The sequence below is a fragment of the Canis lupus genome, chromosome 25, assembly GCF_048164855.1.
Source record: "Canis lupus baileyi chromosome 25, mCanLup2.hap1, whole genome shotgun sequence".
Classification (NCBI taxonomy): Eukaryota; Metazoa; Chordata; class Mammalia; order Carnivora; family Canidae; genus Canis; species Canis lupus.
The window spans coordinates 36,168,528-36,193,624 of NC_132862.1; the positions used below are offsets into that span (position 1 = coordinate 36,168,528).

The following is a 25,097-nucleotide window of genomic DNA, read 5'->3' on the forward strand; positions in this document are numbered from 1 at the left end:
TAAGATATATATATCTTAAAGATTTTATTTATTTATTTATTTATGAGAGACACAGAGAGAGGCAGAACCAGAGGCAGAGGGAGGAGAAGCAGGCTCCATGCAAGGAGCCCAATGCAGGACTCGACCCTGGGACTCCAGGATCATGCCCTGACCCAAAGACAGATGCTCAACCACTGAGCCACACAGGTGTCCCTGGCTAGGATATATTTGCTACAGACTTAGCTTTTTTGTGTGAACTGTGTCATGCAGTAAAACTTTATTTTATTTTTAAAATTTATTTATTTATTTATTTACTTACTTATTTATTGAGAGAGAGTGAGTGAGCGGGGAAGGGCAGGGGGAGAAGAAAAGAGAAAATCTTTAAGCAGGTTCCACACACTCCGTGCAGAGCCCAACAGAGTGCTGCATCTCACGACCCTGAGATTATGACCCTAAGATCATAACCTGAACCAAAATCAAGAGTCCCACACTTAACCAGCTGAGCTACCCAGGTGCCCCATAGAGTAAAATTTTAAATGACAGATGAACGATTTTCAATTTGGTCTCAGACACTCTGCAAAGAAAAAGGTAATACAAATAATCCAGGAAGAAGGAGGGAAATGAAATTAGGTTTCCAATATCAGTGTTCTTCTTTAATAGTTTCCTAGAAATTTTATTTATATATTTTTCTTCAATGTTCTTTTATGTATCCCCTCTTTTATTTATTTATTTTTCCTGGTGTATTTGAAGGCAAATTTCAGATATATCATTTCCCCATAAATACTTCAGAAAATATCTCTAATAGATAAGAATTTTTTAAAAGAGCATATATAACTGCAATGAGATATTTCTTCTCTGGTTAGGAGGCTGTGTGTGTGTGTGGGGGGGGGTGGGAATAGGTGAGAAGTCTATCAATGAATTCATATAGGCATCCTTATGAGGAGCTCCCCAAAGACTCTTTGAGACTCCAGTCAATTATGTGTAAAATGTATCCTTTGATGGGTAATACAATTGTGCTGAATATTACTACTACTAATATTAATAACCATCATTTATTTAGTTCTTATGTTTGAAGTAGAACACTGAGCATTTTCACTCAATATTTCAAATGAATCCCTATAGCAATGTTATCAACAGTATCCAGTGGACATTCCAATGTCCCAATTTATAGACAAAGAAGTAGGTGCAGCATATTAAGTATTCCCCAAGATTATAGACTAAGTGTACTAGCAAAGGAAAGATTTGAAACTAGCTCCACCTGGCTCCAAATTTCTCTTTCCTGCTATGTTATACTGACACTGTGTGAAAAAGTACTAATTAAGTTCTAAAATTACCCATGTCACAATGGCTGGAGATGAGTCATATAAGACTAACTCCAAAATTTCTAATCTATTGTCAATTTAAACAGTCAAAATTAAAAGGAAAATATGAGATTTATGAAAGCCACAGTATAGAGACAGTCTGCTACAGCGAATGAAATAAAGAAATATGGACACTGGAATTAAGTAATATGGTTTAAAAATGCATAGTCTTGTATAAATTTAGTGTGACTTATTCTTTTGAGTTTGTTTCCTTATCTGAAGAGAGGCTACAAAGCCTCTCCTCTAATGCTCATAGAAAATAGTTTTCCCTTTCATAAAGTATCTAGTGAAACATTCTGAAATACTAGCAGAATCACCACTTTCCCCACCTACAATAGACATAACCCAAGAATTTGCGTCAGACAACTTTCCAGTATGAAGCAAAGCCTCTTCTTCCTCCTACTGATTGAGTCATTCTTCTATTAGATAAGTGTAGCTATTTAAACACTCCAGTAGGAGCTCACAAAATTTTACTTTGGAGAAGTGCTTGACTGCTTCACTTTCTCATTCTTGGAATGAATTTGGAAATGACTTTTGATGACTTCAAGAGCAAGACTATGAAGGATAAACCTGATCAGAAGCCAAATGGAAAGAAAGCTAAAGGTACTAGGAGGGGGTGAACGTGCACAGGGACAGATTTCTAGGATTAGCTAAAAAATGTAAATTAACTGAATATAGGATTAGAAAGCTGAAACACCAGGGGATGGAAAAATATTGTAGAATTAATAACATTTACTTTAAAAAAAAAACAATTCAGATATAATGGTGATGTGATGATGATGATGCCCTGATTGAACTAACTTGGTATGAATGATGACATAGTAGATTCGGATAACTTTTATTGAGCATTTATCATAGGCTACATTCTATGCTATTCACTTTATATGCATTATTTCTCTGAATCTTTACACCTTGAGATTAGGACTATTATAATCTCCCTTTTATAGAGACTAAGTGGGGGATCAGGAGAATTAACAAAACCATTAATTTCTATGCAGCTAGTGAGTAGGAGAGCTAGAATTGTATCACAACCTCCCATTTATTAAAAATCCAATCCATCAGAAGGTTAAAGAAATGTTGAATTCACCCAGTATATACGATGCTAATTTTTATAATAGTGTTCTTAGGCATCGCAAAAACTGGATATATTTTGTGAATTATCCCAAGCAGACTAAATGTTGTTCATTTAATAGCATTTTAAAATCTATTATGTTTGTTTGATATATGCAGTAAGTTAAACTAATTAAATATAAATTAATTCATAATCCCAATTCTGCAGACAGTCTAAATAAATTGTCCTTTATCTTATATTCATTCTGAGAGAAAGGAACAAAATATAAATAGCGAAAGTCAAACAAGTATTCTCAGGAATGTGAATAAAGAAATTACAGGTCAGGGGTGCTCGACCTGCTCAGTCAGAGGAGCATGTGACTCTTGCATTTCAGGATCATGAGTTCAAGCCCAACGTGGGGTGTAGAGATTACTTAACTAAATAAGACTTAAAAGAAAAAAATCCCAGGTCATATTTCCATAAACAAGATAGAATTTCTCTTGGTAGGGAAAATAAGTGTGAACATGGAATAATTTAACATTTGAGCTGTTAAACTGAACTTGGTATGAAACAGTACTGCCATCTATAGATAGACATCCAAATTCATAGTAGTTTTTGTTCATTCATTCATTCAATCATTCATGCCTTATTCATGTTGTAAATATTGAGTGCCTGAATTTTACTGCAATTATGAAGCTAAATCTCTCAGAATCTGATTAGATCAGTCTACTACTGCAAAGAATCCAACTGCTGTTTTAAAAATAATTATATATATGTATTTTTAAATTTCTTATTTATTTGAGAGAGAGAGAGAGACCAAGACAGTGACAAAGATCAGTAGAGAGCAGGAATGGGAAAGAGAGGGAGAAGCAAGCTCCCCATTGAGTAGGGAGCCTGACAAAGGGCTTGATTCTGATATCCTGACCTGAGCCAAAAGCAGACACTCAACCAACTGAGCCACCCAGCCAATCCAATTCAATTGCTTACTGATCAGAAAATCACTAATGGGAGCAGAGGTTGGATTAATGGTCTCTACCTACCAAAGAAATGGGACCAAAGGTGTCCTATAGAAAATGGGAGCATATGCCTTTCTTTCATAAGTGCAGATACTGTGTTTTTTCTTCTAAAAAATCAGGAATTTCTTCACTCAAGAGCGGCAGATATACATTCATGGTATAGAATGGAAGAAAATACTTGTTGACAGACTTACACAGGTATCTACCCCCGAGCTAGGATTAGGCAATTATTTGCAAGAGACACAACTATCTTCTACTTCTCTGTCAACTTGCCACATACACTCTAGGAGCTTAATAACTTTTGAATTTGTGAATGAGCTGTATTTCTTCCTGTTAAAATTTCTATTCTGTCGATCTTTAGAGACTAACAGAAGTTCTTTTGACATAATGAGAACTCTGTGAATATATTTGACTGTTGATTGATTTGGATCATTACACATTTTCACTGGAAATTTTGTGATATAATGCGCCAAGCCATGTGGTTACTGACAGTTGGGTTAAAGACCTATGTTTGGATCTTAACATCTATGTGATCTTATACTATTCACTGAGACTTTGGGTTTCTTTATCTGCATATGGAGGATAATACTACCAGTGCCTTATTTGTTTATTGTACAGGGTGAGGAGTCCACATAGATTATAGAGATATTTTCCTATTGAACCAAAATATCTGTGCTTTTGTAGTGGGAAAGCTGTGAGCTACATGACTTATTTGTTTCTATAATAATGGTGAATTTTACTCCTGTAACAACAATGGCCACAGCTGGTATGAGTATAGGACATAACATTAATATGAGACCAATGAATATTGAAGTTTCATCCCTATTTTTCTTTGGTAATAATTTCAGTTCCAAGATATATAATTTTAGCGGAATTAAAATTAAAAGCACAAAATTATAATTCTTTGAGGCAATCTGTTAATTAACTGATTAAAGCTTATTTGCTTGGTGGCCAACATTCTTTTATGGTATGATACTTATAAAACACACTGTGTGAGACTGTGTGTGTGTGTGTGTGTGTGTGTGTATATATATATATACATGCATACACATAGGCTATATTAAAAGTATCAGGCTCTGTCCTCTGTGGATGAAGTTGGTCCAACCAAGCTGGACTGAGAGTTTCTTGGAGAGTCATTATGGGGAGAGTAGATAAAGTATAAGCTTTAAAATCAGAAACTTAACATCACTTAATATCTGGGAGTGAATCCTGGCTCTTAAATCGTGTCAGTCGTATGGCCATGGGTAAATTATTTAACTTCTTTGTATTTTTCATCTATAAATATGGACAATGAATTATTTACAGAGCCCTTAGCAGGACTAGAGGTAAGAAATGCAAAGTACAAGTTTCTAAAGAATTGTTTGATGACCTGCTTACATCTTTTATGTCTTTCTGATTCCATTCTCTGTCACTCTAGGTCTTCATTTTCTTTCTTCTCGGTGGTGGTGCCCTGCTGCTGTGACACTAGGGATCCTTTGCTTGGGATTACTGGTGACTCTTATATTACTGGCAATGCAATGTAAGTACTGGAACAGGGACATGATGAAGGAAAAAGTGAGAACTTACAAACATGGCTTATTAATTGGTTTAATAACAACTACCAACAACCTTGATTTAGATGCATTTTAGGCAAACTTTTTGGAATGAGTGAGAAGATGAATAAGTATATTGTGTTTGTCCCTCAAGTTGACTGGGACATGGAATTAAATTTAGTAATGATGAGTTTTTGTTTTGTTTTGTTGTTATAACTTCATGGAAAAGTCTGTTGAAATCCTAGAATGATGAGAAAGAAAATAATTTGAAGCTACTAAGCCACAAGGTCCCCTGAGAAACCCAAAAGGAAAAGAAACGTTATATAGTTCACATCGAGTTTTAATAGAGATGATTAAATACCAATTTAGAGTTGAGAATCAAAAACAGCATCTTAATAAATAAAACATTTAAAGTAACTGTAATTCAAATTTATAATATAGCCATTTAGAAAAGAATGTTAAGAGAAAAAGAAGTGATAAGAAGGATGTAAGTGGCCAAGAAAGAATGAAAATAGTATTGATCATCCATCTAATCTGCCCATGTATTTAGGTTGTAGATTTGAGTTATGTTGTCTATCTAGAATCTAGATGGTTAAGGCCTTTGAAGTGCTATTGGTTTCTCAGTTATTGGTTAAGATCAACAACCACTTATTTTCTCAATCTGTCAACACTTAGGGTCTTCCCTAATGACTAGGAGAAGTACCCTTGACTCAATGACTGGATGAGTCTTCCTGTGAGAAGAATCACTTTACAACAGGCTCAGATCTGGCCTTCAAGCCGAGGGGACTGTTTTGTACTGAATCATCAAGCTTCTAGAACTGAGACATTTGACCTTTAACTTTAGTTGCCTATTGGATTTCACAAACTTTATTTCATCTCCACCCTTCCTAAAATGTGCTGTGGGGAAAAACAAAACAAAACAAAACCAAAAAAAAAAAAAAAAAAAAAAACCAACCACCTAAGAAAAAAATGCTTGAAATTGTTGTGACATAGCAACTTAAAATAATTCTGTGGGAGGTGTCTCACAAAAGGGGTGTCACAGTTTTTAAATAAAAATAGGAAGTCTGGAAGGATAGAGAGCAGAGGAATAAAGAGAGAAATAGAGTAAATCATTAAAGACAACTCCTATTAATAGTCACTGAGTCTGGCTGACATCAGTGATGCCATTGATATACTACTTATCTTATGATTGCTCTTAAACTTGTCTGTAATTATCAATAACAAGTAAAATCCTGTTTTGTTTTATTTTTAATCAAAAGTGTGACAGTTTCTGACATTTAAAAAAATACTGCAGGAATATCAAATAACTTTTAAATGCATAATTTCTGAGTAAATGTGGGTCATGTTCCAGTAGTTTATCTGTTGTCAAAAGAGCTTACTTGATTTAATTCTTCAATTTCCTCAAAATCCAGTGGAGGGATTTTTGTTCGGGATTGGTAATGGAGTTCTTATTTCAGCTATGATTTAGTATCACAGGTGTCTAATCTCCTAAAGCAACAACAAGCAAACCTTACTCACCAGGAAATTATACTGGAGGGACAAATCTTAGCACAGCAGCAGGCAGAAAAAACTTCCCAGGAGTCAGAAAGGGAACTCAAAAAAACAATAGAAACCCTTACCCAGAAGCTTGATGAAAAATCAAAAAAACAGATGGAACTTCATCACCAGAACCTGAATCTCCAAGAAGCTCTGAGGAAAGCAGCAAACTTTTCAGGTATGGGGGATGGAAAGTGAAAAGAAGTAGTGGAAACTTCTCTGTTAATCTTACTTCTATTTTGAAAATGACTCTAGGCATGAAATTGGCATATTGACATATATTCATAATGTTCCACACAAGAATTTTTCTATTTTTGTCACCCTCACCTTTATTTCTGCTAAATTCTTGAGATGCCTGATTTAATTAAGCACACTTTTTGGCGGATTTAAATTTTCTTTGCTTAAAAGAACTTAAAACTTATTTTTAAAATTCTAGCTTTGAGATTTTTCTGCAAGAGTTTTTCTACCCTTGCCCTTTGCCATGGATTCTTTCTTCTTTCCATTCCAATGTATCTTAATCATTGGTTTCTTTTCCTACAGGGTCTCCTTTGTCCCTGGGAAGCTCTATATTAACATTATTTTATAACACTATTTCTTAGTGTTCAACATGGATTTTAAATTGAATCAATAGAGGTAGGCTGACTTGGAAGTGTTGGGTAGATACTTGAGATAAGAAAGGAATATGAAGGGCCCAGGAATTCAGTTTATATAAGAAGAATTCAGTTGATCTCAGAATCTAGGAGGCAGGTAGAAATAGTAGCATCTATAAGAAGGGGATGGTTGATGTGCACTCTCATGTTATTACATAGTTATCTGTGTCATTTAGTCTTTGTACAACATGTAATCAAATTAAGCATATGCTTTTTATCATGGGATTTAAGGGATGTGAAATGGAATTATTCTCAGAGATGCATTGCTTTGTTGGAGGTGTATGAATGAGTACCCTATTCTCAGCATTAGTAACTAACTGCCACTAATAAACAGAGATTTCTCCGGTTTATTGCTTGAACATCTCATTTAATCTCAACCATGTAATTTATTTGAATAAGGGTTATATAATAACAGTTCACAAATACCCACAGTTCTTTATTTTATAGGTGAAAAAAGTTAATAGAGTGGTTAAATGATGATAATAATGATAGGTAGTTTTTTTATAAAGTTTTGGGAGTTAACAAATTCCTTCAATACTTACAAGGTTATTTAAATTTCCAAAAGAAGCAGAGATTTTTATATAAACCGATTTTTAGCAAGGGTGAAACCTGTATTTAATGTCTTTATTAAGGATGGAGCAATAGAGGAGATAAAGGAATACACCATCTCCAAAAAAATGTTAAGGAAGGAATCTATCTATTAAGGAGAGGCATGTTTACATAAGCAGACATAGCTACATACCAACCAATGATTTATTCCCCAGATGGGGTGGTAAAACAGGGTTTTTTTTATTCAGCTGTATGAGATTAAATCTATGTCAGGACCATCTCCCACAGATTCCAGGCATGGGCAACCAATCAAAAATATTAAGTAATATGTTTTTCACTGGCAATTATCCCAGGTAACATATTCCATTCCTTGACAATGTCAGATAAAGACCAATTAGTAGAGATAGCAAGTAAAGTACTGCTTTTCATCAAGCAGCTTTGAGAAGATTCTCAAAAACATTAATAATAAAATACCACATGGAATAAAATAAACCAGTTTTCTCAAGTTTGAGGCAAGTTTTATCTTTCTTACTAACAAGTCTGTGGTCCATAGTGTATATATGAAGAGAGAGAGAGACTCTGAGAAGTTACAGAACATAGTTTGTAGGAGATAGTCAAGCTAGAAAGGTGCAGAGTCTTCACACTCAGGAACTTTACATTTAGCACTGAAATTCATGCTGGTTGTCAACCTTTGGAGTACAACATTATCATTCAAGTAGCTTTTTTAAAAAAAATGGCAGTATCCAGGTTTACCAGGAGATTCTGTATCAAAATGTCTTGAAAGCCACCAAAAAAATATTTCCCCAGTTGATTCAAACTCGGAAGTTTGAGAGTTAATGCCATGTTGTGATTAAACGCATGGATGCAAGAGCAAGGCTGCCAAGGTTCTCATTCCCATTTCCTCTATCTGCCAAATGAAGAAAATGAATGAAACTTATTTCATTGTCTTGTTATGAAGATTAAATGAGTTCATGTGTGTAAAGTATTGCCAACAGTTTTTGGCACATAGTAATGTTATATTCATTAAAAAAAAAAAATTAAAAAGGGCCCCAGCCTGGTTCAGTCAGTGGAGCATGAGATTCTTGATCTTGAGGTCGTAAGTTCAAGCTCCACCTTTGGGACTTGGGAGTAAGGTTGACTGAAAAATATTTTTTTTAATTTAAAAAAAAAACCACAGGTAATTTGAGTACCACATATGGTTATCTATTGGACAGCACATGTCTAGAAACAGGAAGCACGATATTTGAGCCAAAATTCATTATTTGAAAACCTAAAGTTTTAAAATAACAAAAACATACTTCTTTTTTAAAGATTTTATTTCTCCATTTAAAAGATTTATTTATTATTTTAGAGAAAGTGTGCAGTAATGAGAGAAGGCAGTGGGGGGTAAGGCAGAGGGAGAGAGAATCCTGAAGCAAACTCCCCACTGAGCAAGGAGCCCAAGGGGCTCCATCCCAGGACCCTGAGATCATGACCTGAGCCAAAATTAAGAGTAGGTCACTTAACTGACTGAGCCATCCAGGGGCCCCAGATTTTATTTATAAGTAATTCTACACCCAGTGTGGGGTTCAAATATACAACCCCAAGATTAAGAGTCACATAGTCCACTGACTGAGCCAACCTGGCACCCCAAGCATACTTTTTAATTGCAGTGTGGCTATGACATATCAATTCCCTGAGCTCTTACTTCCATTATTCCAAATGTGATTTTAAAATTTAGATCAGATTCTGAAGTTACAGGGATCCCTGGGTGGCGCAGTGGTTTGGCGCCTGCCTTTGGCCCAGGGCGCGATCCTGGAGATCCGGGATCGAATCCCACGTCAGGCTCCTGGTGCATGGAGCCTGCTTCTCCCTCTGCCTGTGTCTCTGCCTCTCTCTCTCTCTCTCTCTCTCTCTCTCTCTGTGTGTGACTATAATAAATAAATAAATAAATAAATAAATAAATAAATAAATAAATAAATATTTTAAAAAAAGATTCTGAAGTTACATCTCAGCTCGAGTTTTGTTTTTAACTTAGTTTACTAAAATAAGAATACCTTAAGAGAAATAAAGACTATAGGTCTATGGGCATCTTTGAAGAGTCTGAATATAATTCTAATTAAGAAGAGATGATATGCATGTCACAGTCCTGAGCGGAGAATTGTCTTAAGAATTGTAGAAATATTTTTATGCAAGCCTCAATCACTGATTAAATATGCTATACTTTCTAGGTCATTGTCCCCAGGACTGGCTCTGGCATGAAGAAAACTGTTACCTATTTTCCTCTGGCCCATTTAATTGGGAAAAAAGCCAGGAGAACTGCTTGTCTTTGGATGCCCAGATGCTGATAATTAATAGCACAGAGGATCTGGTGAGTTTTTATGGTTGTATTTAAGGCTGGAGTAGTGCCTTATAGGGAAATTAATCAGGTTTGCATCCTTGGTAGAGGAGTACATGTTTGAGAGTCAGAATACTTATTTTCTAGCCTCATCTGGTTGCCAGTTATGTGCGTGACCTTGGGTAGAGAGGTTACATAGTATCTCTAGGCTTCAGTAAACATTTTTGTAAAACCATGGAAAACAAGAGATTTTCTCTTTCAGTTCTTTAGTTTTCTGAATCTAGTCTAAAACAATCACCTGGACTTTATCATCACTTTAGATAAACATTCCTCCCCACAGGAATTCATCCAGCAAGCAAGTGCCCATTCCAATTTCCCATTCTGGATGGGGTTGTCTCTGAGGAAACCCAGCAGCTCATGGCTCTGGGAGGACGGCTCTCCTTTGATGCCTCACTTGTAAGTTTCTATGCTCGTGAAGTTGCCTCCACATTTTATTTTATTTTTTAAAGATTTTATTTATTTATTCATGAGAGACACAGAGAGAAAGGCAGAGACACAGGCGGAGGGAGAAGCAGGCTCCATGCAGGGAGGTTGATGTGGGACTCGATCCCAGGTCTCCAGGATCACACCCTGGGCTGAAGGCGGCGCTAAACCGCTGAGCCACCTGGGCTGCCCCGCCTTCACATTTTAGTACAAAGTCCTCTTGTTGCCAGGGAGAAGCTTGGGGAACTTCTGAACATCTCCTTCTCCACCTCTGTCACACAGAGACTTGCCCATGTAGCCATTCAGACCTTCTCTGGAATTTTCCTTCCACTTTTATCACTGGTTTGAAACTTTAAGACAATGTTAAATTTCTGACACAAGGTGGCAGTAAATCAGTAAATACTTCCCCCTTCCCCCCCTCCTTTTTCCCCTTCCCCACTTGCAGGTTTAGACTCCAGGGTCCTGTTTCCCACGTCTATCCTTCAGGCAGCTGTGCGTATTTACAAAGAGGAGCTGTTTTTGCTGACAACTGCATTTTAAGTGCGTTCACTATATGTCAGAAGAAAGCGAATCTATTGAGAGCACCATGAAGCCAAAGACTGTGGAAGAAGAGAAGAGGGAGAGTTCTCTTCTGGAATTTAAGTTGTTTTTCGTCACTAGGTGCAAACCATGAGAGCCCTGAAAACTGCGTGTTGTTAGTTGACTGCAGAACTTCTTAGCAGAGAGCCTGGGCTTCCAGCTGCCTGGCACCTTGATAGCAGAAATTTGGATTCTGTCTCTCTGTTTTTCACCTAGGCTGTCCCAAGTTTCCCTGCCAGCCCTTCAATCCCTGTTGCCTTTTTTAGTTTAAAACCTTACTCTTCTGTAAGTCTTAGGAGCCCTTTGTACTCAATCCTCTACCTCAGTACCACCTTCCCCTCACCCTCCTAAACCACATAGGAGATGGAAGGAACTTGGAGAACTGGCCCAACCGCAGGCAGAGGGAGGAAAAGGGGAAATATGCATGCCAACAGAGCCCATGAAGGAACAGAAAAGGGGAAAGGCCATACTGGGATCCAGAAACTTGTGTTCTCAATGTTAAAAGCTACCCTTTGTTGGTCTTTTAAATTGTGATCTTTCTCCAGATTACACATGTGCACACACAACACACCCACCCATGCCACATCATCACATTTTGGGGCAACAGGGATGTCCCAGGAGGTAGTTACAAACTGAATGATCTTGCCAGTCAATTAATCACAATTCATTATTAGTTTCAGAATCTGTATTTCTTCACCCTTTCTCTATCAAAGGACAGCTTCAATGCCTTAGCCCTTCAGAATAGTATTTGTTAGAATCACGGGCCTGAGGCAAAAATAGTTTTTTGTTTGTTTGTTTAACTGAAATACACACCATTTGTAGATTTCTTCTCAACTCTGTTGTGCTGTGCTAATGTGGAAACATACAGGGACAAAATATGAAAGCATTCAGTTAAAGAACAAACTGAGCCAGGTATGGAAATAAAGATGAATAGAAACAGATGGAATTAGAAGCATTCCCTTATTTCCAGTATTTCTACTCCCTACTTCCCTTCACAGGTTATTCTACTTTAAAGGAAGCCTTTTTATTTTGTTGCACATAATCTAGCACAGACTTTTTTTGTTTTAAAGAGAAACCTGTTTTGTTCCTAGGAAGACAAAGAGATTTTCTCTTTTATTAACATGTTCATTGAGGTTTAATCAGCATATAACAAACTGAACCTATTTAAAATACACAATAGTTAAGTTTTCATATATATGAACATGTCCTCTTGAAATCACTACCACAGTTAGGATAGTGAACATTTCCATCATCTCTCTGACTTTCATCTTGCCCCCCCCCCCCCCCCCCCCCCCCCGCCCCATCATGCTTTCTCCTTGGACAACCACCAATCTGCTTTCGGTTTGCGTTTTGTAGCATTTTACCTGAATGAAGTCAAACAGTATGCCTTTTTGTTTATTTTTGGTCTTAGCATAATCATTTTGAGATTCATCCATCTTCTTGCTTGCATCAATTGTTTCATTCCTTTTAAATGTTGAGTATTATTCCATTGTATGAATATACCCAATTTTGTTGATAAATTACCTGTTGATAACCATTTGGTTGTTTTCAGTATTTGTCTATCACAAATAAAGGTGCTAGAAACATTTGAGCGCAAGTCTTTGTATATACATGGCATTTCTGTTGGGTAAATGCTTAGGAGTTTAATGTCAGGATCACTCAATAGGTGTATGTTCAGCTATTTGAGAAATTGTCAAACTATTTTCCAAAGTTTTTCCATTTGATATTTCTACCAGCAGAGTATGAATGTTCCAATCCCACCTATCCTTTCTAACACTTGGTATGGTCAGTCTTGTAATTATAACCATTATCATAGGTGTATGGTGGTATATTGCTGTGGTTTAACTTGCATTTCGTAAGTGAAAAAATAATCTTGAGGTCTTTTTACCTACTTCTATTGCTTATATACTATCTACATATTTTCCTTGATAACGTAATGTACAACTCTTCTGAGAAGTTTTGAGTTGTATGTTTTTTATTGTTACATTTTGAGAGCCCTTTGTATATGTCGGGTAAAAGTCCTTTATCAGATGTCCTTTGATCTTTTTTGTTTTTGTTTTTCAGTTTATGGTTTGACTTTTCATTCTCTGGAAAAGCAGTTTTAAATTTTGATAAAAGCCATTTTCGTGTTTTTAACTGGTGTTCCTAAGAACTTGTTGCCAAACTCAAAGTCACAAAATTTTCTCCTGTATTTTCTTACAGATATTTTATATTTCCAGGTTTTACATGGCATGGAAATCTAGAACTTATTTTGGGTTATGTATTTGTTTTTCAGTCATGTATTAGTCTAAGTCATGTATTAAAGTTCTCTCTCTCTTTATTGTTGTACTTATTTTGCATATGGATATTCAATTGATTTAGCAACATTTGTTGAAAAGACTATCCTTTCTTCACTACATTACTTTTGCACTTTTGTCAACAATCAGTTACCCAAACATGCATGGGCCTATTTCTGTCTCTATATTCTGTTCCATTGATCTCCTTATATATTTTTACAATACGACTATGAATGTTGCAGTTTCTCAAAATCATGCAGTGATAATTCTTCAACGTTGTTCTTTTCCAAGTTTGGTTAATCTATGTCTTTGTATTTCCATGTTAACTTTTGAATCAGCTTATTAACTTCTAAAAACAAACGAGCGAACTGTTGAAATTTTAAATGTGATTATATTGAAACTTTTAGAAAAAATTGGGCAAAATTGTAATTTAAAAAATACTGATTTGTTCAACTAATAAACAAGATATATCTCTCCATTTACTGAAGTGTTCTTTCATTTCTCTAAACAATATTTTATCATTTTCTTTATATAGATGTTTCAAATAATTTTTTTAGATTATCACAATATATTTCATATGTTTTATTCTATTGGAGATGGTATTGTTATCATTTGTAATTTTAATCTCCAAATGTCTCTTGATGGTATATAGAATTATAATAATTTTTTATAATAACCTTAAATCCTGAAACACTTACTTTTTCTAGTACTTTGTTTATGTGTGTGTGTGTGTATTCCATTGGATTTTTTACACAGATAATCATGTCATCTGCAAATAAAAACACTTTTATTTTTTCCTTTCTGGATAATTTTTATTTCTTTTCCTTGCTAGATTTCATAGACTAGATAGACCCTCTAGTAAACAATAAAAGAAAGTGGCAAGAGTGAAAGTCCTTATTTTTTCTTGATCTTGGAAGAAATATTTTGTTATTATCATTTTAATATCTCAAGGATTTGTATCAATGCAATTTCTCTCATTCTTGACATTGTTAATTTTTGTCTTCTTTTCCTAATTAGTTTGGTTTAGAAGAAAAAGTTCATTTTTCTTCTTGTGAAACTTTTTTCATTGAATTTACTTTTTTTTATAAAAAATAATCTATCGCCTGTTTTCTATTATTAATTTCTGCTTCAATTGATATATCTTTTTCTTTCTTCTCCTTAATTATATTTTAATGTCTTCTTCTTTTTCTAGTTTCTTAAGATGAAAGCTCAGTTCAGGGGCACCTGGGTGGCTCAGTTTGTTAAGCATTTGCCTTTGGCTCAGGTCATGATCTCAGAGTCTTGGGATCAAGCCCCACAATGGGCTTCCTGCTCAGAAGCCTGCTTCTCCTCCCTCTGCCTGCTTCTCTCCTTGCCTGTGCTTTCCATCTCTCTGTCAAATGAATAAATAAAAGTCTTTTAAAAAAAGATGAAAACTCAGTTCATTGATTTCAGATTTTTTTTTTAAATGCACTCATATTGTGTTATACATTTCCCTTTAAGCGCTAACTGTAATGGTATACAACAAATTCTGATTTTTTTTCCATATTCATTCAGTGCAAAATATTTCCTAATTTCCCTTTAATTTCTGCTATTTCATAACCCCCTCGGGAGCTTCTTATTCCTGTGTGAAATCTGAAACTGCTCCCTCTTTCTTACTCAAAGAGCAAGAAAGCCATTTCTTGCAAAGAGAGACAGGCTACTCCAGATTGGGAGGTGGCAGGTTTAATAAGCAAAGGGAATTTAGAGACAAGGCTTGTCTCAGGTATCAACAAGACTAGTTAATCCCCTACACACCTTCCAAATGTTAAAAAATTTCTACAGAAGCCTTAACTGGGCTCAATCATGAACACCAGGCAGATATTCTCATTACCACAGCACTATGTCAAGACTATGTCCTTGGAGCAGCTCCTGGTAGTAGGAAAGGCTGACAGAACCCATATTTGGAAGACAGGGGAGGGAACAAGGAACCTCTGACTCCTGGTCCAGCTCATAGGTCAATTGAAGGTCATGTCTTTTTTGATGACCTTCCCCAAAACTCTACCCATCATAACTGGTTCTTAAAATCTCATGTACCCCTTCTTCTGCAATGTGCCATGAGTGGTCAGTATGGAGGTGACTCTTTGGGTAGGTATCTGGCTGCACTGGAGGCAGATACCACAGCAGTAATATAGGTATATGTAAGAGAAAACATAGATTCAAACAATGATTCAAAAAAAAAAAATCAGTGACACATTTTTTTTTCTACCAAGAGACCCATGATCCCAACCACTGATTAACTCATTTTGTTAAAAAATTACCTGTTGATAACCATTTGGTTGTTTTCAGTATTTGTCTATCACAAATAAAGGTGCTAGAAACATTTGAGCGCAAGTCTTTGTATATACATGGCATTTCTGTTGGGTAGAAAAGCCTTAACTGGGCTCAACCATGCACACCAGGCAGATATTCTCATTACCACAGCACTATGTCAAGACTATGTCCTTGGAGCAGCTCCTGGTAGTAGGAAAGGCAGACAGAACCCATATTTGAAAGACAGGGGAGGGAACAAGGAACCTCTGACTCCTGGTCCAGCTCATAGGTCAATTGAAGGTCCCTTAGGGCATTTATTTGTGTTATTCTATCATTTAATAAAGATGATACATTCTCAGATTTATTAAGTATGAACACATAACTTTCTGGGTGGATAACACCACAGGTGCCTCCTTGAGAGACAGTAATAATGTCTAAGGCCATTCTATTTCTGAAGACTCTCATTAGAGTTATTTCAGCATTCAGTAAGGACAGGTTGTGTTGACTATCATTTAAGGCTTGATGGGTGAATTTAGTAAGAGCTTCTTTTTGTGCTGTAACATCCTCTAAACCAATGGGAAGCAAAGATAGTAGCCAAATAATGAACCAGTAGAAGACAGAATGTATCAAAAAAAAAAAAAAAAAAAAAAAAAAAGAAGACAGAATGTGCTCACCTGGCCTTGAGGAGAAGAAAGTTGGCAGTTTTAGGAGCTGACATGTTTGTACATACCTCTGGGTGAAGCAGCGTTGTCAGGCATAAGGAGATGGACTAGAGACAGGATATGCCAGACTAGTACCCTATCTTCTCTCTTTCAATGATGCATGTTCCATTCCATGTATATATTTCAATAGGTCCATCTTGTATCGGGACAACAGAATTTCAGCAGAGATTGAATAGTTTCCCCTCACCCAGAAGGTGCAAAGTAATTCATCCATCTTGGGAGGATGTCTCATTGCAAATTCCAGTAGATATCTTTTTGGACTTTTTGCCCTTAGCAGCATGGAACATTAATCTTTAGTAAGAATCAGGTCAATGACTGTTTCCCAAGACTTCCATACTTTTCTGGGATTTGTGCCTCAGCCAGGGCCCCTAGTCTGGCATATGGAGTGACAGACCCTAGTCGTTGATCATTCAAATGTATTAAAGTCTAGGGTGGTACATTAGCCCACCCAGTCAAGGTGATTTTATCTGGTAATAATTTAATTTGCTGTTTTGATATTTCATTTTTCCTTTCTACCAACCCTGCTGCTTGCCATTTACAGAGGAGATGGAACATCCAATATAAATTCTTTTTGCCCAGTGTTATACATCATGAACTTTGGAATGTGACTCCTCACTACTGTCTATTCATGGTACTCAGCTTCTCTCATCCCCTAATTGTTGCAGCCTGGTTTGCCCAGTGGCAGGGGAAAGCTTGGGTTAGGTCAGACTCAGTGTCCACACAAACCACGGCATATTTAGAACCCTCACTTAGAGAAAGGGAGACAATGTAATCAATTTTTCAATCCCTATTGACTGAGAACTTTAGTGGATGGTCCCAGATTCTTTTGGCAGTTGTCCTGGGCAGTAACAGGATATGCTGTTACTTGATTAACCAAGTCACTACACTTCAAGGGCAATCCAGCATCCTTGACAATATGCTCTCCCACCCAGGCACTGTGGTGGTCACTCTTTCTATGCTCTATCTGCTCCAGCTATTGAAGGGTAAGTAGATAGGGTTGGTAACTGAGCTAGAGTATCAGCTTTCTGACTTCCATGGGTGTCAGTGATTTGTGAGCTGGGGCAGAGAAGACAGTGAAGAGTACCTCAGGCTCTTGCAGATGGACCCAAATGTCTTTTACATATCCTGCCTCCACAAGGGCTTATTTATGATCATTCATCCCCTAGCTTCCCATTGTCCAAGCCATAGGATTATTCCCTCTGGAACAGCCCAACTGTCAGTGCACAGGGATAATGACCAGGACTCATGAGTGATTATCAGACAGACTGCTTTGAGCTCAACCCACTGGTTACTGCACTGGTGGCTGCATGAGAGTCTACCTGGAGGAACACTGTGTGCATCATTAGGAGCTGTTGCTCTAGGAGTATATTGGGTTTCTACCCCCTTCCAGAGCTGGAACCAAAATCCTGGGAATACTCTCCCTATTTTGGGTCTCTGCCATAGTGCTCAACCCATCCCTTCTGGAGTTATACACACATGTAACTCAAATGGTAGCCCTGCTTGAGAGACACCCAGAACTTTAATCTACTTAACTAGAACTTTGGCTTTTTGCTCTGATCCTTAGTCCCATATACACCCTTTCTTTATGAGGCAGCATAAGGAATGGAGGCACTGAGCCAGGTAGAGAATAAAAGTCTTCCAAAACCCCATAATCCCTAGAGAGGGTTGAACCTTATTAATGACAGCTTTTGGGGCAACATGGGTTTTATCTGACCAAACAACATCTAAAACCTGACAGCAGTGCCTGGGCCTTGAATTTTCTATAAGTCCATTACCCATCTTCTCCTTTACAGATACTCCAGGAAAATCTGCAGAGTGTCCTGCAGCAGAGGCAGGTCTTCCCATGTTAACATTGTATCATCAATGTAAGGGGCTCATCTTACTGATATGGGGAAGGAGAACAGGGACAGGCTCCAGCTACTATCCCATGACACAGTGGGGATGTGCAAGCAGCTTCGGGGGAACACTTGAAAGGTTCATCACTGTCCCTCACACATGAAGGCAAATTGATCTTAGTTATCAGAAACGTGTGCTTGTCAAAGTCTTTTTAATGAATCACCCTGAATACAAAATGCTTTCCCAGGATTTTTTAAAAATTTATTTTATTTTTTTGCCAAAGCATCAGAGTAAAACAGTAACTGTTTGAAAATGACAAAAGACTTAAAGATGGCTATGGCTAAAGATTTGATGAAAGTTCATCATAATGAAATTGACAAGGAATTTGGTTATTTCTATGACATACATTTAAAAATTGTGGTTGGTAACATTATACCAGGAGATATCAGATATTAGGAATTTTTTACAAATGTACCCTCAAGAAAGTTTAGCATCACTTTTCAATGCTTCTCATGAAATTTAACATAGACAAAAAGTTACATAGTTGTTAAAAAAAACTTAGCTCTTTTAATAGAGAAGAAAAAAAGAAAAAAGAAGACTCAGTTTCTTAAGTAATAAAAAACCTGATAAAGACAAAACATGGAATCTTTATTTTCAAGGCAGATCATATTAAACGTAAAGGAAAATCTTCATTTATAATTTCATATTCAGAGAAGACCGATAATAAATGAAAACTTTGTCCTCCTACCAGAAAGAAAACCAAATTTTCATTTTCCTATGGTTACTTTTGATATCAAAACTCTTTTTTAAAACAAGCCTTACATAAATCAACTCCAATCTTAACTTGATTATTATTTTCTCAATATTCCTTTTCCAGAAACCTTCCACAACTTTCTAAACCCATTTAGTTGTCATTCCAAAATTCCAGCCATGTGTCGGGTGCCCAGCTTTTCACTGATATTTGTGATCTTTTGGAGGCTATGGACTGGATTTGGGCTAGGGAACTTCTACAGCATTGCATATTTTTAAAAGCCTTTCTCCCTCTTTTTTTTCCCTTCAGTCTCTTTGGGCAATAGTTATCTCCTGGGTGTTTACATTTCAAAGACACGGTAAGATTTACAACTCAAAAGGACACAGAAAGAATGTAAGCTTTCTCTTGGAAGTTTTGGGGTAATTGCCATTTAAAATTTTCTTTGTATAAAGAATCCCAAGTCATGGGGTATCTTATCCTTTCCTTCATCAATCACCATAATAGCCTCCTCTTCATTTTTATCACTTTCCCAGAAATTCACCTCTTAATCAGGCTTTGTCACCAATGCCCGGATCTCAATCAGTAGCAGCCTGCACCCTCCTAGTTTTGCAAAACAGTGGGCTAAGCACTCCAATTGATTATCCTGCTCCCCCACCTTGGCTGCTGGCCCTCAAGCCAGCGGACTAGTGGACACCCACACATCCTCTTTAATGTCAGCTCTAATTTCTAACTCAAGTTGCAGCCTCTAGTTGGGCATTTGAGGCCAGCTGAGCTGCTCACAGTCAAGGCCAGCCCACTGCGGCAACCATAGGTTCCTCCTTCCCTTCTTTGCCAGAGCGTGATATCCACAGTTTCTCCAATAAGCACATTACAGCAGCCAGAGCTTACGGGGTGTCTCTGTAGTCAGGCGGTGGTCCACAACATCTGACATGTGGATAGAAGACCCCACATAGAAGTCAATGGATTCCCTGAGGGTCCCTCTTGCCTGTGGTTTGTTTCTTCAGTCTCCTGGCTAGCTCTACAGTTGTTGGTTTGAAATCTTCTTGGGAGTTTCCTCCACGTAGTCTGAAACCAGTTTAATAATGCTTATTAATCCTCACGCCTACCAATTTAAAAGTTTATGTAGAGACCTTAACTAGGTTCAATCACATATGCTATACAGCCATTCTCAACACCACCTCATCATCTCAAGCCTATGTCCTTGGAGCAGCCTCTGGGAGTGGGAAAAGCAAGAGGAATCCACATCCAAAAACAGAGAAGGGGGTAAGGAGCTTCCCAGAGGTTAGTTCACAGGCAACCTGGCAATTACTTTTTTGTTTTTTTCAAAGACCTTCCCCAACAACCTCTTTGATTAATTGCTTATTCAGGAAAGTGTTATTCAGTTTCCAAATATTTGGGGATTTCCAGAGATCATTGTGCTATAAATTTTCAATTTAATTCTATTCTGGACAGAGAACAAACTTTCTATGACTTGATCATTTAAATTTATTGAGACCTGTCATTAAATTTGTCATGTGTACCTAAGGAGAATGTGCATCCTTCAGTTAAACGGAGTGTTCTAAAAATGTACATCAGATATAAGTGGTTGATGACTTAGTTCAAATCTACTATATCTTGATGATTTGGAAGCCAATTGTTTCATTAATTGAAAAAGAAATATCTAAACCTCTGACCATAATTACAGTTTTGTCTGTTCCTCTTGTAGTTCTATCAGTTTTTGCTTCATATATTTTAAAGCTCTGATAATAGATACATAAATATTGTGGATTGTTATTCCCTCTTGGTGAATTAACCTCTATATCATTATGAGATGAACTTCTTTTTTTAAAAAAAGATTTTATTTATTTATTCATGAGAGACACAGAGAAAGAGAGGCAGACATAGGCAGAAGGAGAAGCAGGCTCCCCAGGGGGAGCCCAATGTGGGACTCGATCCCAAGACCCCAGGATCACAACCTGAGCCAAAGGCAGATGTTCAACCACTGAACCACCCATGTGCCTCGAGATGAACTTATTTATCTCTGTTAACAATGTTTGCTATGTATCTATCTGTCTGAAATTAATATAACCATATAGCTACTCCTGGTTTTCTCTAAGTAATGTGAACATGATATATCCTTTTCAGTCCTTTTACTTTTAACATATTTTTTCTATATATACTTAGAATATGTTTCTTTTACGTAAAATATAATTGAGTCTTGCTATTTTATATAATTTGACAATTTCTGTCCTTTGGGTGTTTATTTATATTTATTTATTTATTTATTTATTTATTTATTTATTTATTTATTATTGGTGTTCAATTCACCAACATACAGAATAACCCCCAGTGCCCGTCACCCATTCACCCCCACCCCCTGCCCTCCTCCCCTCCCACCACCCCTAGTTCGTTTCCCAGAGTTAGGAGTCTTTATGTTCTGTCTCCCTTTCTGATATTTCCCACACATTTCTTCTCCCTTCCCTTATATTCCCTTTCACTATTATTTATATTCCCCAAATGAATGAGAACATATAATGTTTGTCCTTCTCCAACTGACTTACTTCACTCAGCCCTTTGGGTGTTTAAACCATTTACATTTAATGTGATTTTGATATGATTAGATTTAAATCTTTCTAATATTTGTTTTCCATCTGTCTCAACTTACCTTTGTTCCCTTTTCCTTTTCCTGTCTCCTTTTTTGTTTTTTAAGATTTTATTCATTTAGTTGAAAGAGAGAGAGAGAGAGAGCACGTATGCACACAGGTGGGGGAAAGGGCAGAAGGAGAGGGAGAGGGCAAGACGCAGACTCCCTGCTGAACTCAGAATGAGGAGAACAAAGCCTGATGCGAAGCTCAATCCAAAGATCCTGAGATCATGACGTGAGTTGAAATTAAATGCCTAGCAGATGAGCCACCCAGCCATCCTTCCCTACCCCCTTTTGTATTAACTACACCATTTTTATCTCCCTATTCTCTTATCAGATTTTTCTCTTCATTTTGTAACTTCTATAGTTGTTTCAGTATTTATTATACACATGATAACTTATTATAGTTTACCTCGAAGTGATATTATATAATTTGATGTTTAGGAATAGAACCTTACAGCAGTATACTTCCATTTCTCTTCTCCTATCTGTCATGCTGATGTTATCATACATTTTGTTTTTGTATTTGTTATAAACCAAAATACATAGTTATTGTTTTTGCTTAAGGAGTAAACCATATTTTTTTAAAAAAATATTTTATTTCTTTATGAGAGAGAGTTTGTATGTTCAGGGGAAGGTTGGGGAGAGGGAGAGAGAATCTCCAGCAGGCACAGGGCTTAATCCCACAACTCTGGGATCATGACCTAAGCCAAAACCAAGAGTTGGCTGCTCAAGGGACTGAGCTACCCAGGCACCCCAAGAGTAAATCAGCTTTTAGAGACATTTAAATAATAATAAAAAAAAACTATGCACTTACCCATGTAATTACTATTTCTGATGCTCTTCATTTTTTTTTCTAGATCGACATTATCATCATGTGATATTTTCATTTGTCTTGAAAGATTTCCTTTGTCATTTTCTGTTTCAAAGATCTGCTTGTGACGAATTCTTTTTTGCTTTTTGCTCAATATTGGCAAAATTTAAGCTATTAAGTTATTAACTATTCAAATATGTATTCTGCTTCACCCTGGACCCCTCTCTCACCCTGGACCCCCCACACACTGTTCAGGGACTCCAATGACATGTATATTAGGTGACCAGAAGTTATCCCACAGTACCCTAATGCTTCTTTCTTTCCTTTTTTCCTTCCCTCCTTCCCCCTTTCCTTTCCTTCTTTCTTTCCTTGCCTTTTAAAGTTCTTTTCTCCCATGTTTCACATTTGATAGTTTCTATTGTTATATCTTCAAGTCCATTTATCTTTTCTGCTATCAGTCATTAATATCTTCCAGTGTGGTTTTCATCTTACACTTAATAGTTTTCATTTCCAGAAGGGTGCTTTGTTGTTGTTGTTTTTAAAGATTTTATTTTTACATAATCTCTATACACAAGGTGGTGCTCAAACTCACAACTCAGAGATCAAGAGTCATATGCTCTATCGACTGAACCAGCCAGATGCCCTTATTGCTTTTAAAAATATTTTCCATGTCTTTATGCAGCTTTTTAAATATATGAATGTATTAAGAACATATTAGCTATTTTCATTTGTGCACCTTTTAATTCTAACTATTTTAAGTCTGTACCTTTTAGTTCTAACCTCTGGATTGGTTTTGGTTATTTTTTTCCTCACAATCTCATCTCCCATGAGGGTCATGTTTTTCTTTTTTTTTTTTCATTTCATTTTTTTTTCTTAAAGATTTTATTTATTTATTCATGAGAGACCCAAAGAGAGAGGCAGAGACATCGACAGAGGGGGGCCCAATTTTGGACTTGATTCTGAGATCTCAGGATCATGCCCTGATCTGAAGGCAGATGCTCAACCATTGAGCCACCCAGGCATCCCTAGGGAGTCATGATTTTCTGACCCTTGGTATTACAGTTAATCTTCATCTGAAAGCCAGACATTGTTAATTTTACCCAAGTCAATGGTAGATATTTTTGTATGCTAGAAATATTCCTAAATTTTATTGTGAAATGCATTTAATTATATAGAAACAGTGTTATACTTCTGGTTATTCCTTTTATGACTGTTGGGCAGTGCCAAGGAAGTTTTCATCCTGGAGTTAACCGTTCTCCATAATCAAGGGGAGATTTTCTAAGGATTCTTCTTAGTGATCTATGAACTGTGCTCTTTCCCAGGGTGCTGTTGAGAAAGGGCACTATTGCTTAGCCTAGGTGAACACTGCGTATTACTTCCCCTGTTCTTTTTGGAGGATTCTTTTTCCCAGTTCTCCAGCAATTCCTTACATGCATGCTCTGATTTGTCCCCTGCTGATTGCTCATGGAGGACTCTCTGCAAATGTCTTGGGTTCTCTCTCTGTGCAGCTGATGGGGGAACACAGGGCTAGCTGAGGACAAAGCACAATCCTGGGGCAGCATATTGAGAAGTCCTTGAAATAAACAGAGGGACATTCCTCTACAGACTCAACTGCCTTGATGTTCATACTTTGCTAAGGGCAGAAGGCAATCTTAGCCCAACCCCAGGACCCTGTACGTCTACTTTAACATATAAAAATTAAAAAAAAAAAACATATAAAAATTGCTTTAGAAGTTTCCTTTATCTCTGAACCCCCCCCCCAAGATACACGCTGGCAATCATCCCCCCATGCACATGGCCCACTGATATACATCTGAAGGCTCTCATGACTCAAGTTTTATTAGATGGTAATAAGTGACCTTTTCCCAATAATAGCTAGCCCCCTCAAGGTCTTGCAAACCTGGCTTCCAAAATTCCTTAGAGAGTACAGTATTCTCAAACCCCTCCCAACTCCCAGGTATATAATCAGCCACCCCTCACAGTCCTGGGTCAGCAGCTCTTCCTGTGCATGGGTCCTATCCCTATACTTTAAAGAAACCACCATTTACACCAAAGATGTCTCAAGAATTCTTTCTTGGTCATTGGCTCCGGACCTCAGCCCATCGGACCTCACCTATATTCCAAAACTGCATCACTGCTGTTTTCTTGTGCTCTTCCCTGAACTCCTGCTGCCTTTGTCTTTCTCAATTCAGGTTTTTTCTAGTGTTGTCCTCAGTTCCTCTTCCTTGTGTGTGGCCTGCAAACTGTAAACATGACAGGCTGGGGCAATCACAGAACTCACCTTGTTTGTTTTCCATCTCCCATGAATCATGGCCCCTTGTTGTCTGATAAGCGATGTTTTAAAAATTGCTGCTTTATTATTTGCCTGCTTTGTTTGTTTCAGGCTTTCTTTCTTTTTTTTTTTTTTTTTTTAAGATTTTATTTATTTGACAGAGAGAGAGAGAGCATAAGAAGGGGGAGTAGCAGAGGTAGAGGGAGAAGAGGGAAAAGCAGGCTCTCCATTGAGCTGGGAGCCAGACTCAGGGCTCCATCCCAGGACCCTGATATTATGACCTGAGCCAAAGTCAGACACTTAACCAACTAAGCCCCCTAGGTGCCTCTGTTTGTTTCAGGATAAAGGTGGGTTTCATAATTAAGTACTTATGTTTTTCCTTCTGTTGGAGCTACTGATATCTCTGAACAAACATAGGTTGAGCTGAATGGATCTCTGGAAAAAAAAAATTCTAGTTCAAGACCAGAACATGAATTTCT

General features: G+C 37.1%; 1 protein-coding gene across 1 annotated transcript; it reads left to right on the forward strand.

The window, feature by feature from the left end:
• Positions 1–1,777: 1,777 nt before the first annotated feature.
• OLR1 (oxidized low density lipoprotein receptor 1) lies at positions 1,778–13,811 on the forward strand. Its single transcript, XM_072799063.1, has 6 exons — positions 1,778–1,943; positions 4,825–4,926; positions 6,408–6,653; positions 9,885–10,024; positions 10,332–10,447; positions 10,920–13,811. Exons 1-6 carry the CDS (start codon positions 1,856–1,858, stop codon positions 11,062–11,064), a joined length of 837 nt encoding a protein of 278 aa, XP_072655164.1. The 5' UTR covers positions 1,778–1,855; the 3' UTR covers positions 11,065–13,811.
• The last annotated feature ends 11,286 nt before the right edge of the window (positions 13,812–25,097 follow it).